This window comes from Oncorhynchus mykiss, chromosome 3, assembly GCF_057628025.1.
Source record: "Oncorhynchus mykiss isolate SJ-2025 chromosome 3, ASM5762802v1, whole genome shotgun sequence".
NCBI lineage: Eukaryota > Metazoa > Chordata > Actinopteri > Salmoniformes > Salmonidae > Oncorhynchus > Oncorhynchus mykiss.
This window is the reverse complement of record NC_143024.1, coordinates 95,571,994-95,584,723: the sequence shown is the minus strand read 5'-3', so window position 1 is coordinate 95,584,723 and position 12,730 is coordinate 95,571,994. Positions and strand designations below refer to the sequence as shown.

Genomic DNA, 12,730 nt, shown 5'->3' with positions numbered 1-12,730 from the left:
AGTAAATTAGATATCATTCTGACACCAAACTGATACAAACTGACACCAAACCCACTTTTTCCAAATTGTTTAGAAGCCAACTATCACATATTTCAGAGCAGGCCCATAAATCACAGCGCCTTCAGTTTAAAACATAATAAAAATGTAAAACACGTAGTTATGTTCTAGCTGCGGGTACAGTTCTGATATTATGTGTGTGAGGCGACCCCGAATCCCGAGTTTCAGCTCGATAGGTTATTTGGAGCCCGAGCAGTGACCTTAATTGGTGCTGAAAATCCACATTTTCTGGGCATTGTTACGGGGTCCTTGAATGAGCTATCAGACAGAAACGTTAGGATCCGTCTCTATGGGCCGAGGCGGTTTCAATGCACCTAGTCTTGCGACTCTGGGACTTTTCTAAATGTCATCATTTTCGTGATTGTCAAAATGAATTGAAGTTGTTGCAAATGTATGTGGCTGTTTCTCGGTGCAAGAACCATCTAGAGCCAGATAACTCACCGTGCACTATCGACTTGAGCTCTAGAACAGGTTTCTAAAGTTTCAGACCTCCAGGTCTGACGGTTCTTTGATAGTTCGAACGAAGATAACTATTGCAGGCCCTGTGTGTCTATAATCCCCACACTATGTCACTCCGTCCTTGCTGTGTGTGTGGGGGGACTTTTCTTGGAAATCTGATGGGAGAAATTACTGATTTTCATAAGGGTTGCTTTGGAAAGATGTGACTTTTTTAACCCTTCTAAACAGCCCCTACAGCCCTTATGACCCCAATTTAAGGCACTTCCGGTTGGCACAGGAAGCTAAGAGTAAACACATATCCTCACTGGGGGAGGCTTTTGCAGAATCCTGAGTTTAAAGTCTTTACGTTAAGAATTTACTGATTTACACAGGGTTGAATGCGGTGTTAATTATGTGATTCTAACCCTAACAGTTCCCCCGCTGTCACCTGTGTGTGTGTGTGTGTGTGTGTGTGTGTGTGTGTGTGTGTGTGTGTGTGTGTGTGTGTGTGCATGTGCGTGTGCGTGTGTGTGTGTGTGCCTTACACACTTCAGGAGTGCAGCCATAATAACAAACACTACCCATGTTATTCAGCCTTTATTAAATAATAACAAAATCATATTTCTGTACAGTCTACAAACAGTAATCTGTCTAGTTAACACAGACACAAAGTCATCATTATTGATATTTCTACAAATGATCTGATTCAATTCTATTTTAAAACCTTAGCCATAACCTTAACCACAATGACAACCTCATACACAACTTTAACCTTAAATTAATATTTTTTGCGATATAGCCAATTTTGACTTTGTGGCTGTGGTAACTAGTGACAACCATGTGGTTGGTTTGAGAGAGTGGTTCTCTCTCACAGACAGGATAGGTAATACTATGGCCCAGTCCCAAACCCTATTCCCTATATAGTGCACTACTTTTGTCCAGAGCCCTATTCCCTATATAGTGCACTACTATAGACCAGAGCCCTATTCCCTATAGTAGTGCAGTACCTGTGACCAGAGCCTGATAGTGTGCTACATAGGGAATAGGGTGCCATTAGGGCCTCATTCTACGTCTCAGCTCCCAGTTCAATCAGGCCTAGAGAGAGAGCTCCAAGGCACTTGGAGAAGAGTCAGAGTTCACCACCTCTACCCCTTCATCCTCCATCCAGTCATCCCTCCACCCCACTCTCTTTTCTCTTTTTTGCTCACTCACTCTCTTTTCGTTTTGCTCCAGGCACAACCAATTCTAAAACTCAACCCAGATTGACTTCAAAACACAAAAATCTGTCTCAGTTAACCTTTTTTCATGGAACATAAAACAGAACAGTTGAGCGAAACTGTTGGGCGAAAGAAAAGCAGAAATGTAGAAAGTAGCACGAGGCCTATTCATCCAAGACCCAGGCGGTTGTACTGTCTCTCTACTCCAGGATAGATGTGGCACTAGCTTCTCCACACATGGCTTTCCTCCAATAACACTTAGCTTAAGGCTCGATTGTGTGTCCAAGAAAGTGGATTGGCTTTTTATCCATCTCCTATAGTCCTTCTTCCTTTGTTTTGTTTGAGCTCTTTCTTCTCCAGGGATGGAGGGATGGAGTTAAAAGAGTCTGGAAAGCGGAGAAAGAAGAGAAGAGAGGAGAAGATTCTCTCTATTCGTTTTTGTCTTGAAAGACACTCCATGATCCCTGTGAACTGTATCTCTCTGTCTCCATGATCCCTGTGAACTATATATCTCTGTCTCCATGATCCCTGTGAACTATATCTCTCTGTCTCCATGATCCCAGTGAACTATATCTCTCTGTCTCCATGATCCCTGTGAACTATATCTCTCTATCTCTCTGTCTCCATGATCCCAGTGAACTATATCTCTCTGTCTCCAAGATCCCTGTGAACTATATCTCTCTGTCTACATGATCCCTGTGAACTATATCTCTCTGTCTCCATGATCCCTGTGAACTATATCTCTCAGTCTCCATGATCCCTGTGAACTATCTCTCTGACTCCCTTTCTCTGTGTCTCCCTCCTCTCTCTGTCTCCCTCCTCTCTCTGTAAACTACATCTCTGTCTCCCTCCTCTCTCGGTCTCCCTCCTCTCTCTGTAAACTACATCTCTGTCTCCCTCCTCTCTCTGTCTCCCTCCTCTCTCTGTCTCCCTCCTCTCTCTGTCTCCCCCCTCTCTCTGTCTCCCTCCTCTCTCTGTCTCCCTCCTCTCTCTGTCTCCCTCCTCTCTCTGTAAACTACATCTCTGTCTCCCTCCTCTCTCTGTCTCCCTCCTCTCTCTGTCTCCTTCCTCTCTCTGTCTCTCTCCTCTCTCTGTCTCCCCCCTCTCTCTGTCTCCCATCATCTCTCTGTGAACTATATCTCTCTGTCTATCTCCTCTCTCTCTCTCTGCAATCCATAGGTTGCAACAACAAAAAATAAAATAATAATGTTTCACAGAGCGTCACACCATGTGATACAGATCATCAGACAGTCAGAAATCAAAATACAAAAAAAAAGACAATCCTAATACTTCTTCTTGAGGAACGCAACTTAACGACCTTCATGGTCTTTAGATAAAATTCTTCTTCTTTCTTCGCCATTCTCTTCTTCTATTACAGACGGGAAGCAGCCTGCAATAAGAACACATCAAATACCATAACAGACAAGCTGAACTGAAGGTGGTGGTTGACTGTTGACACTAAATTAATGTAAAAAAATAAATAAAAAATGGCACGAGAACAAGAGATGTCTATAGGGCGATAAAACTGAAGCTGATCCTAATAAGATCCTAATTAAGATCATAATAAGATCCTAATAAGATCCTAATAAGATCCTAATACGATCCTAATAGGATCCTAATAAGATCCTAAAACTGAACTGAAAACTGTCCACGATAGTCTATGACACTGTTTTAAACATAACGCAGGCCGAGACGAGCTAGAATCAACATTCTAAAACCGTCCTAATGCAACTCATTATCTAACTTCAATCATAACCAAAAACAAAATATCTTCTTAATTCTTTACAAATCTAGTTGAATTTAATTTAAATCTTTTTTGGGGGGATAGGCATTAGATTGATATGTTTTGATATCGTTCAGAATGGTCCACTGGCAGCAGAACAGCTCTGACTGCCCAGACTGACAGTAGGAGATCAGGTCCAAGCTCAGACTGACAGTAGGAGATCAGGTCCAAGCCCAGACTGACAGTGGGAGTTTGAGTCCAAGCCCAGACTGACAGTAGGAGATCAGGTCCAAGCCCAGACTGACAGTGGGAGTTTGAGTCCAAGCCCAGACTGACAGTGGGAGTTTGAGTCCAAGCCCAGACGGACAGTAGGAGATCAGGTCCAAGCCCAGACTGACATAAGGAGTTCAGGTCCAAGCCCAGACAGACAGTAGGAGTTTGATTCCAAGCCCAGACTGACAGTAGGAGATCAGGTCCAAGCCCAGACTGACAGTAGGAGTTTGAGTCCAAGCCCAGACTGGCAGTAGGAGTTTGAGTCCAAGCCCAGACTGACAGTAAGTGTTCAGGTCCAAGCCCAGACTGGCAGTAGGAGTTTGAGTCCAAGCCCAGACTGACAGTAAGTGTTCAGGTCCAAGCCCAGACTGACAGTAGGAGTTTGATTCCAAGCCCAGACTGACAGTAAGTGTTCAGGTCCAAGCCCAGACTGACAGTAAGTGTTTGAGTCCAAGCCCAGACTGACAGTAGGAGATCAGGTCCAAGCCCAGACTGACAGTAAGTGTTCAGGTCCAAGCCCAGACTGACAGTAGGAGATCAGGTCCAAGCCCAGACAACAGTAGGAGTTTGATTCCAAGCCCAGACTGACAGTAGGAGTTCAGGTCCAAGCCCAGACTGACAGTAAGTGTTCAGGTCCAAGCCCAGACTGACAGTAGGAGTTTGAGTCCAAGCCCAGACTGACAGTAGGAGTTTGATTCCAAGCCCAGACTGACAGTAGGAGATCAGGTCCAAGCCCAGACTGACAGTAGGAGTTCAGGTCCAAGCCCAGACGGACAGTAGGAGTTTGATTCCAAGCCCAGACTGACAGTAAGTCTTCAGGTACAAACCCAGACTGACAGTAGGAGTTCAGGTCCAAACCCAGACTGACAGTATGAGTTCAGGTCCAAGCCCAGACGGACAGTAGGAGTTCAGGTCCAAGCCCAGATTGACAGTAGGAGTTTGAATCCAAGCCAAGACTGACAATAAGTGTTCAGGTCCAAGCCCAGACGGACAGTAAGTGTTCAGGTCCAAGCCCAGACGGACAGTGGGAGTTTGAGTCCAAGCCGAGACTGACAGTGGGAGTTTGAGTCCAAGCCCAGACTGACAGTAGGAGATCAGGTCCAAGCCCAGACTGACATAAGGAGTTCAGGTCCAAGCCCAGACAGACAGTAGGAGTTTGATTCCAAGCCCAGACTGACAGTAGGAGATCAGGTCCAAGCCCAGACTGACAGTAGGAGTTTGAGTCCAAGCCCAGACTGACAGTAAGTGTTCAGGTTCAAGCCCAGACTGACAGTAGGAGTTTGAGTCCAAGCCCAGACTGACAGTAGGAGTTCAGGTCCAAGCCCAGACTGGCAGTAGGAGTTTGAGTCCAAGCCCAGACTGGCAGTAAGTGTTCAGGTCCAAGCCCAGACTAACAGTAGGAGTTTGAGTCCAAGCCCAGACTGACAGTAGGAGTTTGATTCCAAGCCCAGACTGACAGTAAGTGTTCAGGTCCAAGCCCAGAATGACAGTAAGAGTTTGAGTCCAAGCCCAGACTGACAGTAGGAGATCAGGTCCAAGCCCAGACTGACAGTAAGTGTTCAGGTCCAAGCCCAGACTGACAGTAGGAGATCAGGTCCAAGCCCAGACAACAGTAGGAGTTTGATTCCAAGCCCAGACTGACAGTAGGAGTTCAGGTCCAAGCCCAGACTGACAGTAAGTGTTCAGGTCCAAGCCCAGACTGACAGTAGGAGTTTGAGTCCAAGCCCAGACTGACAGTAGGAGTTTGATTCCAAGCCCAGACTGACAGTAGGAGATCAGGTCCAAGCCCAGACTGACAGTAGGAGTTTGATTCCAAGCCCAGACTGACAGTAGGAGATCAGGTCCAAGCCCAGACTGACAGTAGAAGTTCAGGTCCAAGCCATGACGGACAGTAGGAGTTTAATTCCAAGCCCAGACTGACAGTAAGTGTTCAGGTACAAACCCAGACTGACAGTAGGAGTTCAGGTCCAAACCCAGACTGACAGTATGAGATCAGGTCCAAGCCCAGACGGATAGTAGGGGTTTGAGTCCAAGCCCAGACGGACAGTAGGAGATCAGGTCCAAGCCCAGACTGACAGTAGGAGTTTGAGTCCAAGCCCAGACTGACAGTAGGAGTTTGAGTCCAAGCCTTGACTGACAGTAGGAGTTCAGGTCCAAGCCCAGATTGACAGTAGGAGTTTGAATCCAAGCCAAGACTGACAGTAAGTGTTCAGGTCCAAGCCCAGACGGACAGTAAGTGTTCAGGTCCAAGCCCAGACTGACAGTAGGAGATCAGGTCCAAGCCCAGACTGACAGTAGGAGTTTGATTCCAAGCCCAGACTGACAGTAGGAGATCAGGTCCAAGCCCAGACTGACAGTAGAAGTTCAGGTCCAAGCCCAGACTGACAGTAGGAGTTTGAGTCCAAGCCTTGACTGACAGTAGGAGTTCAGGTCCAAGCCCAGATTGACAGTAGGAGTTTGAATCCAAGCCAAGACTGACAGTAAGTGTTCAGGTCCAAGCCCAGACGGATAGTAAGTGTTCAGGTCCAAGCCCAGACTGACAGTAGGAGTTCAGGGCCAAGCCCAGACTGACATAAAGTGTTCAGTTCCAAGCCCAGACTTCTATGGTCCACTGGCCAGTACGTGTGGCATCATGGCAGGTAAGTGTGGTTCATTCCCAAGGTTTGATTGATCAGGGCCTCTCCTGCAGGCAGAGAAGAGACCCCCGAGGGGTGGGGGGGGGAGGGTCTAGCGGGTGTATCTGTCTGTATGTCGTTGTCATCAAGCATTAAGCACGTCTTTGGGTTGGAACAGCCCAAGGGCTTGAAGGACTAGGCCTTCCGGTGGAGGAAAGCGTCCTAGGCCTCGGAGCAACAGCGTTGCTGGTTGATCTTCACCTTGTGTTTGATCCCGTCGTACAGCTCAAAGTTGTAGTTCTCCAATGTGGTGGAGCTCCGTGACGACAGGCCGCTGTAGTAGCAGGTGCAGTAGAGCAGCAGGCCGCCACACACCGCCCCCAGCAGTACGCCCAGGGAAGACATGACGATGATGGTGACCAGGATAGGATCCAGGGTGTACAGCCACGAGTTGTCCTTCTCAGAGACACGTGTCACAGGGGGGTCCATGGACGGGCCAGGGGTACTCCACTCTGGGAACGGGAAACCTGAACATAGGAGACAACATCAGAAGACCCTTTGACACCTAGGCAGTTCATATGAAAAGTACTGTGCTGTACAGGAAACGCAAGAACAGATCATATCAAATCAAATAACATGTTATTGGTTATTGGTCACATGCTTAGCAGATGTTATTGGTCACATGGTTAGCAGATGTTATTGGTCACATGGTTAGCAGATGTTATTGGTCACATGGTTAGCAGATGTTATTGGTCACATGGTTAGCAGATGTTATTGGTCACATGGTTAGCAGATGTTATTGGTCACATGGTTAGCAGATGTTATTGGTCACATGGTTAGCAGATGTTATTGGTCACATGGTTAGCAGATGTTATTGGTCTCATGGTTAGCAGATGTTAATGGTCACATGGTTAGCAGATGTTATTGGTCCCATGGTTAGCAGATGTTAATGGTCACATGCACATGGTTAGCAGATGTTATTGGTCACATGCTTAGCAGATGTTATTGGTCACATGGTTAGCAGATGTTATTGGTCCCATGGTTAGCAGATGTTAATGGTCACATGCACATGGTTAGCAGATGTTATTGGTCACATGGTTAACAGATGTTATTGGTCACATGGTTAGCAGATGTTAATTGTCACATGGTTAGCAGATGTTAATGGTCACATGGTTAGCAGATGTTATTGGTCACATGGTTAGCAGATGTTATTGGTCACATGGTTAGCAGATGTTATTGGTCACATGGTTAGCAGATGTTATTGGTCACATGGTTAGCAGATGTTAATGCAAGTGTAGCGAAATTCTTGTGCTTCTAGTTCTGAGAGTGCAGTAATATCTAACAAGTAATCTAACAATTCCCCAACAACTACCTAATACACACAGGAGTGAATGAGAATATGTACATTTAAATATATGGATGAGCGATGACCGAGCGGCATAGGCAAGGTGCAGTAGATGGTTTAAAATACAGTATATACATGTGAGATGAGTAATGCACAATATGTAAACATTATTAAAGTGACCAATGATACATTTATTTAAGTGACCATTGATTTCAAGTCTGTATGTTGGCAGCAGCCACTCAATGTTAGTGGTGGCTGTTTAACAATCTGATGGCCTTGAGATAGAAGCTGTTTTTCAGTCTCTCGGTCCCAGCTTTGATACACCTGTACAGAAAAGTACAATACTGTACAGGAAGCCGAAGGGCAGTTCATGTATACTGTACAGGAAACAGAAGGACAGTTCATGTATACTGTACAGGAAACAGAAGGACAGTTCATGTATACTGTACAGGAAACAGAAGGACAGTTCATGTATACTGTAAAGGAAACAGAAGGACAGTTCATGTATACTGTAAAGGAAACAGAAGGACAGTTCATGTATACTGTACAGGAAACAGAAGGACAGTTCATGTATACTGTACAGGAAACAGAAGGACAGTTCATGTATACTGTACAGGAAACAGAAGGACAGTTCATGTATACTGTACAGGAAGCCGAAGGGCAGTTCATGTATACTGTACAGGAAACAGAAGGACAGTTCATGTATACTGTACAGGAAACAGAAGGACAGTTCATGTATACTGTACAGGAAACAGAAGGACAGTTCATGTATACTGTAAAGGAAACAGAAGGACAGTTCATGTATACTGTACAGGAAACAGAAGGACAGTTCATGTATACTGTACAGGAAACAGAAGGACAGTTCATGTATACTGTACAGGAAACAGAAGGACAGTTCATGTATACTGTACAGGAAACAGAGGGACAGTTCATGTATACTATACAGGAAACAGAAGGACAGTTCATGTATACTGTACAGGAAACAGAAGGACAGTTCATGTATACTGTACAGGAAACAGAAGGACAGTTCATGTATACTATACAGGAAACAGAAGGACAGTTCATGTATACTATACAGGAAACAGAAGGACAGTTCATGTATACTGTACAGGAAACAGAAGGACAGTTCATGTATACTGTAAAGGAAACAGAAGGACAGTTCATGTATACTGTACAGGAAACAGAAGGACAGTTCATGTATACTGTACAGGAAACAGAAGGACAGTTCATGTATACTGTAAAGGAAACAGAAGGACAGTTCATGCATACTGTAAAGGAAACAGAAGGACAGTTCATGTATACTGTACAGGAAACAGAAGGACAGTTCATGTATACTGTACAGGAAACAGAAGGACAGTTCATGTATACTATACAGGAAACAGAAGGACAGTTCATGTATACTGTACAGGAAACAGAAGGACAGTTCATGTATACTGTACAGGAAACAGAAGGACAGTTCATGTATACTGTACAGGAAACAGAAGGACAGTTCATGTATACTATACAGGAAACAGAGGGACAGTTCATGTATACTGTACAGGAAACAGAAGGACAGTTCATGTATACTGTACAGGAAACAGAAGGACAGTTCATGTATACTGTACAGGAAACAGAGGGACAGTTCATGTATACTGTACAGGAAACAGAAGGACAGTTCATGCATACTGTACAGGAAACAGAAGGACAGTTCATGTATACTGTACAGGAAACAGAGGGACAGTTCATGTATACTGTACAGGAAACAGAAGGACAGTTCATGCATACTGTACAGGAAACAGAAGGACAGTTCATGTATACTGTACAGGAAACAGAAGGACAGTTCATGTATACTGTACAGGAAACAGAAGGACAGTTCATGTATACTGTAAAGGAAACAGAAGGACAGTTCATGTATACTGTACAGGAAACAGAAGGACAGTTCATGTATACTGTACAGGAAACAGAAGGACAGTTCATGTATACTATACAGGAAACAGAAGGACAGTTCATGTATACTATACAGGAAACAGAAGGACAGTTCATGTATACTGTAAAGGAAACAGAAGGACAGTTCATGTATACTGTACAGGAAACAGAAGGACAGTTCATGTATACTGTACAGGAAACAGAAGGACAGTTCATGTATACTATACAGGAAACAGAAGGACAGTTCATGTATACTGTAAAGGAAACAGAAGGACAGTTCATGTATACTGTACAGGAAACAGAAGGACAGTTCATGTATACTGTACAGGAAACAGAAGGACAGTTCATGTATACTATACAGGAAACAGAAGGACAGTTCATGTATACTATACAGGAAACAGAAGGACAGTTCATGTATACTGTAAAGGAAACAGAAGGACAGTTCATGTATACTGTAAAGGAAACAGAAGGACAGTTCATGTATACTGTACAGGAAACAGAAGGACAGTTCATGTATACTGTACAGGAAACAGAAGGACAGTTCATGTATACTGTACAGGAAACAGAAGGGCAGTTCATGTATACTATACAGGAAACAGAAGGACAGTTCATGTATACTGTACAGGAAACAGAGGGACAGTTCATGTATACTGTACAGGAAACAGAAGGACAGTTCATGTATACTGTACAGGAAACAGAAGGACAGTTCATGTATACTGTACAGGAAACAGAAGGACAGTTCATGTATACTGTACAGGAAACAGAAGGACAGTTCATGTATACTGTACAGGAAACAGAAGGACAGTTCATGTATACTGTACAGGAAACAGAAGGACAGTTCATGTATACTGTACAGGAAACAGAAGGACAGTTCATGTATACTGTACAGGAAACAGAAGGACAGTTCATGTATACTGTACAGGAAACAGAGGGACAGTTCATGTATACTGTACAGGAAACAGAAGGACAGTTCATGTATACTGTACAGGAAACAGAGGGACAGTTCATGTATACTGTACAGGAAACAGAAGGACAGTTCATGTATACTGTACAGGAAACAGAAGGACAGTTCATGTATACTGTACAGGAAACAGAGGGACAGTTCATGTATACTGTACAGGAAACAGAAGGACAGTTCATGTATACTGTACAGGAAACAGAAGGACAGTTCATGTATACTGTACAGGAAACAGAAGGACAGTTCATGTATACTGTACAGGAAACAGAAGGACAGTTCATGTATACTGTACAGGAAACAGAAGGACAGTTCATGTATACTGTACAGGAAACAGAAGGACAGTTCATGTATACTGTACAGGAAACAGAAGGACAGTTCATGTATACTGTAAAGGAAACAGAAGGACAGTTCATGTATACTGTACAGGAAACAGAGGGACAGTTCATGTATACTGTACAGGAAACAGAAGGACAGTTCATGTATACTGTACAGGAAACAGAAGGACAGTTCATGTATACTATACAGATGAGTACAATGCAGTTTTGCCCATAATGACTTTATTTGTATTGTTTTATTTAACATTTATATAATTCTATGAAGAACAGATTGTCACTTGAAAAGACTAGCTGTCATAACCTTACTACCCCACTTAATTCTGTCAAGAATAGTGCCATGTTAAAGGTCCTGAAAAGTACTTCCTCTCTCATGGCTAACTACCAGGAAGTTTGAAAATACAGGCTGAGTGGGCGGGGAGCTTATATTCATGAGCTCGCCTTGACTGACAGCTCTTTGAAACGACTAGGTCAAGCAACTTGGATGCAGAGTTGCAATACAATCACCTCAAGCTGATAGATGAATAGGGTCAACTTTTAATTATATTTACGGACACTCTACAGTACAGTCAAATTTTATAGGTGAACGGGAAAAAGGAATTTGAGCGATGAACCGCCCTTGCTGTCTCTGCCTGGCCGGCTCCCCTCTGTCCACTGGGATTCTCTGGCCTCTAACCCTATTACAGAGGCTGGCGTGCTAGTGCTCTTCCATGCCGTCCCTAGGAGGTGTGCCAGGCTTTTTTCTGACGTGATTTTTCTGTCCGGTTTTGCGCCTCCTTTGGCTTGTGAGTTGGAGGAGATCTTTGTGGGCTATACTCGGCCTTGTCTCAGGGTAGTAAGTCGGTGGTTTGAAGATATCCCTCTACTGGTGTGGGGGCTGTGCTTTGTCAAAGTGAGGGTGGTTATATCCTGCCTGGTTGGCCCTGTCCGGGGGTATCGTCGGACTCGACCACAGTGTCTCCTGACCCCCACCCGGTCTCAGTCTCCAGTATCTATGCTGCAATAGTCTAGGTACCGGGGTGCTAGTGTCAGACTGTTATATCTGGTGTTAATTCTCCTGTCTTATCTGGTGTAATTCTGCTGTCTTATCTGGTGTAATTCTGCTGTCTTATCTGGTGTAATTCTCCTGTCTTATCTGGTGTAATTCTGCTGTCTTATCTGGTGTAATTCTTCTGTCTTCTCTAGTCTAATTCTCCTGTCTTATCTGGTGAAATTCTGCTGTCTTATCTGCTGTAATTCTCCTGTCTAATCTGGTGTAATTCTGCTGTCTTATCTGCTGTAATTCTCCTGTCTTATCTGGTGTAATTCTCCTGTCTTATCTGGTGTAATTCTCCTGTCTTATCTGCTGTAATTCTGCTGTCTTATCTGGTGTAATTCTCCTGTCTTATCTGGTGTAATTCTGATGTCTTACCTGGAGTAATTCTCCTGTCTTATCTGGTGTAATTCTCCTGTTTTATCTGGTGTAATTCTCCTGTCTTATCTGGTGTAATTCTCCTGTCTGGTGGTGTAATTCTCCTGTCTTATCTGGTGTAATTATCCTGTCTTATCTGGTGTAATTCTCCTGTCTTATCTGGTGTAATTCTCCTGTCTGGTGGTGTAATTCTCCTGTCTTATCTGGTGTAATTCTCCAGTCTTATCTGGTGTAATTCTGCTGTCTTTTCTGGTGTAATTCTCCTGTCTTATCTGGTGTAGTTCTGCTGTCTTATCTGCTGTAATTCTCCTGTCTAATCTGGTGTAATTCTGCTGTCTTATCTGCTGTAATTCTGCTGTCTTATCTAGTGTAATTCTCCTGTCTTATCTGGTGTAATTCTCCTGTCTTATCTGGTTTAATTCTCCTGTCTGGTGGTGTAATTCTCCTGTCTTATCT

The 12,730-nt window shown here is 44.0% G+C and overlaps 1 protein-coding gene across 1 annotated transcript in view; it reads right to left on the bottom strand.

Moving 5' to 3' along the window:
* Positions 1-1,077: 1,077 nt before the first annotated feature.
* LOC149984732 (neuropilin-2-like) overlaps positions 1,078-12,730 on the bottom strand; it is a 432,234-nt gene continuing 420,581 nt past the window's right edge. Inside the window, exon 18 of the mRNA XM_090230492.1 lies at positions 1,078-6,850. Coding sequence (XP_090086618.1) covers positions 6,546-6,850 — 305 coding nt within the window. The 3' untranslated portion in view covers positions 1,078-6,545. The remainder of the gene's footprint in view (positions 6,851-12,730) is intronic.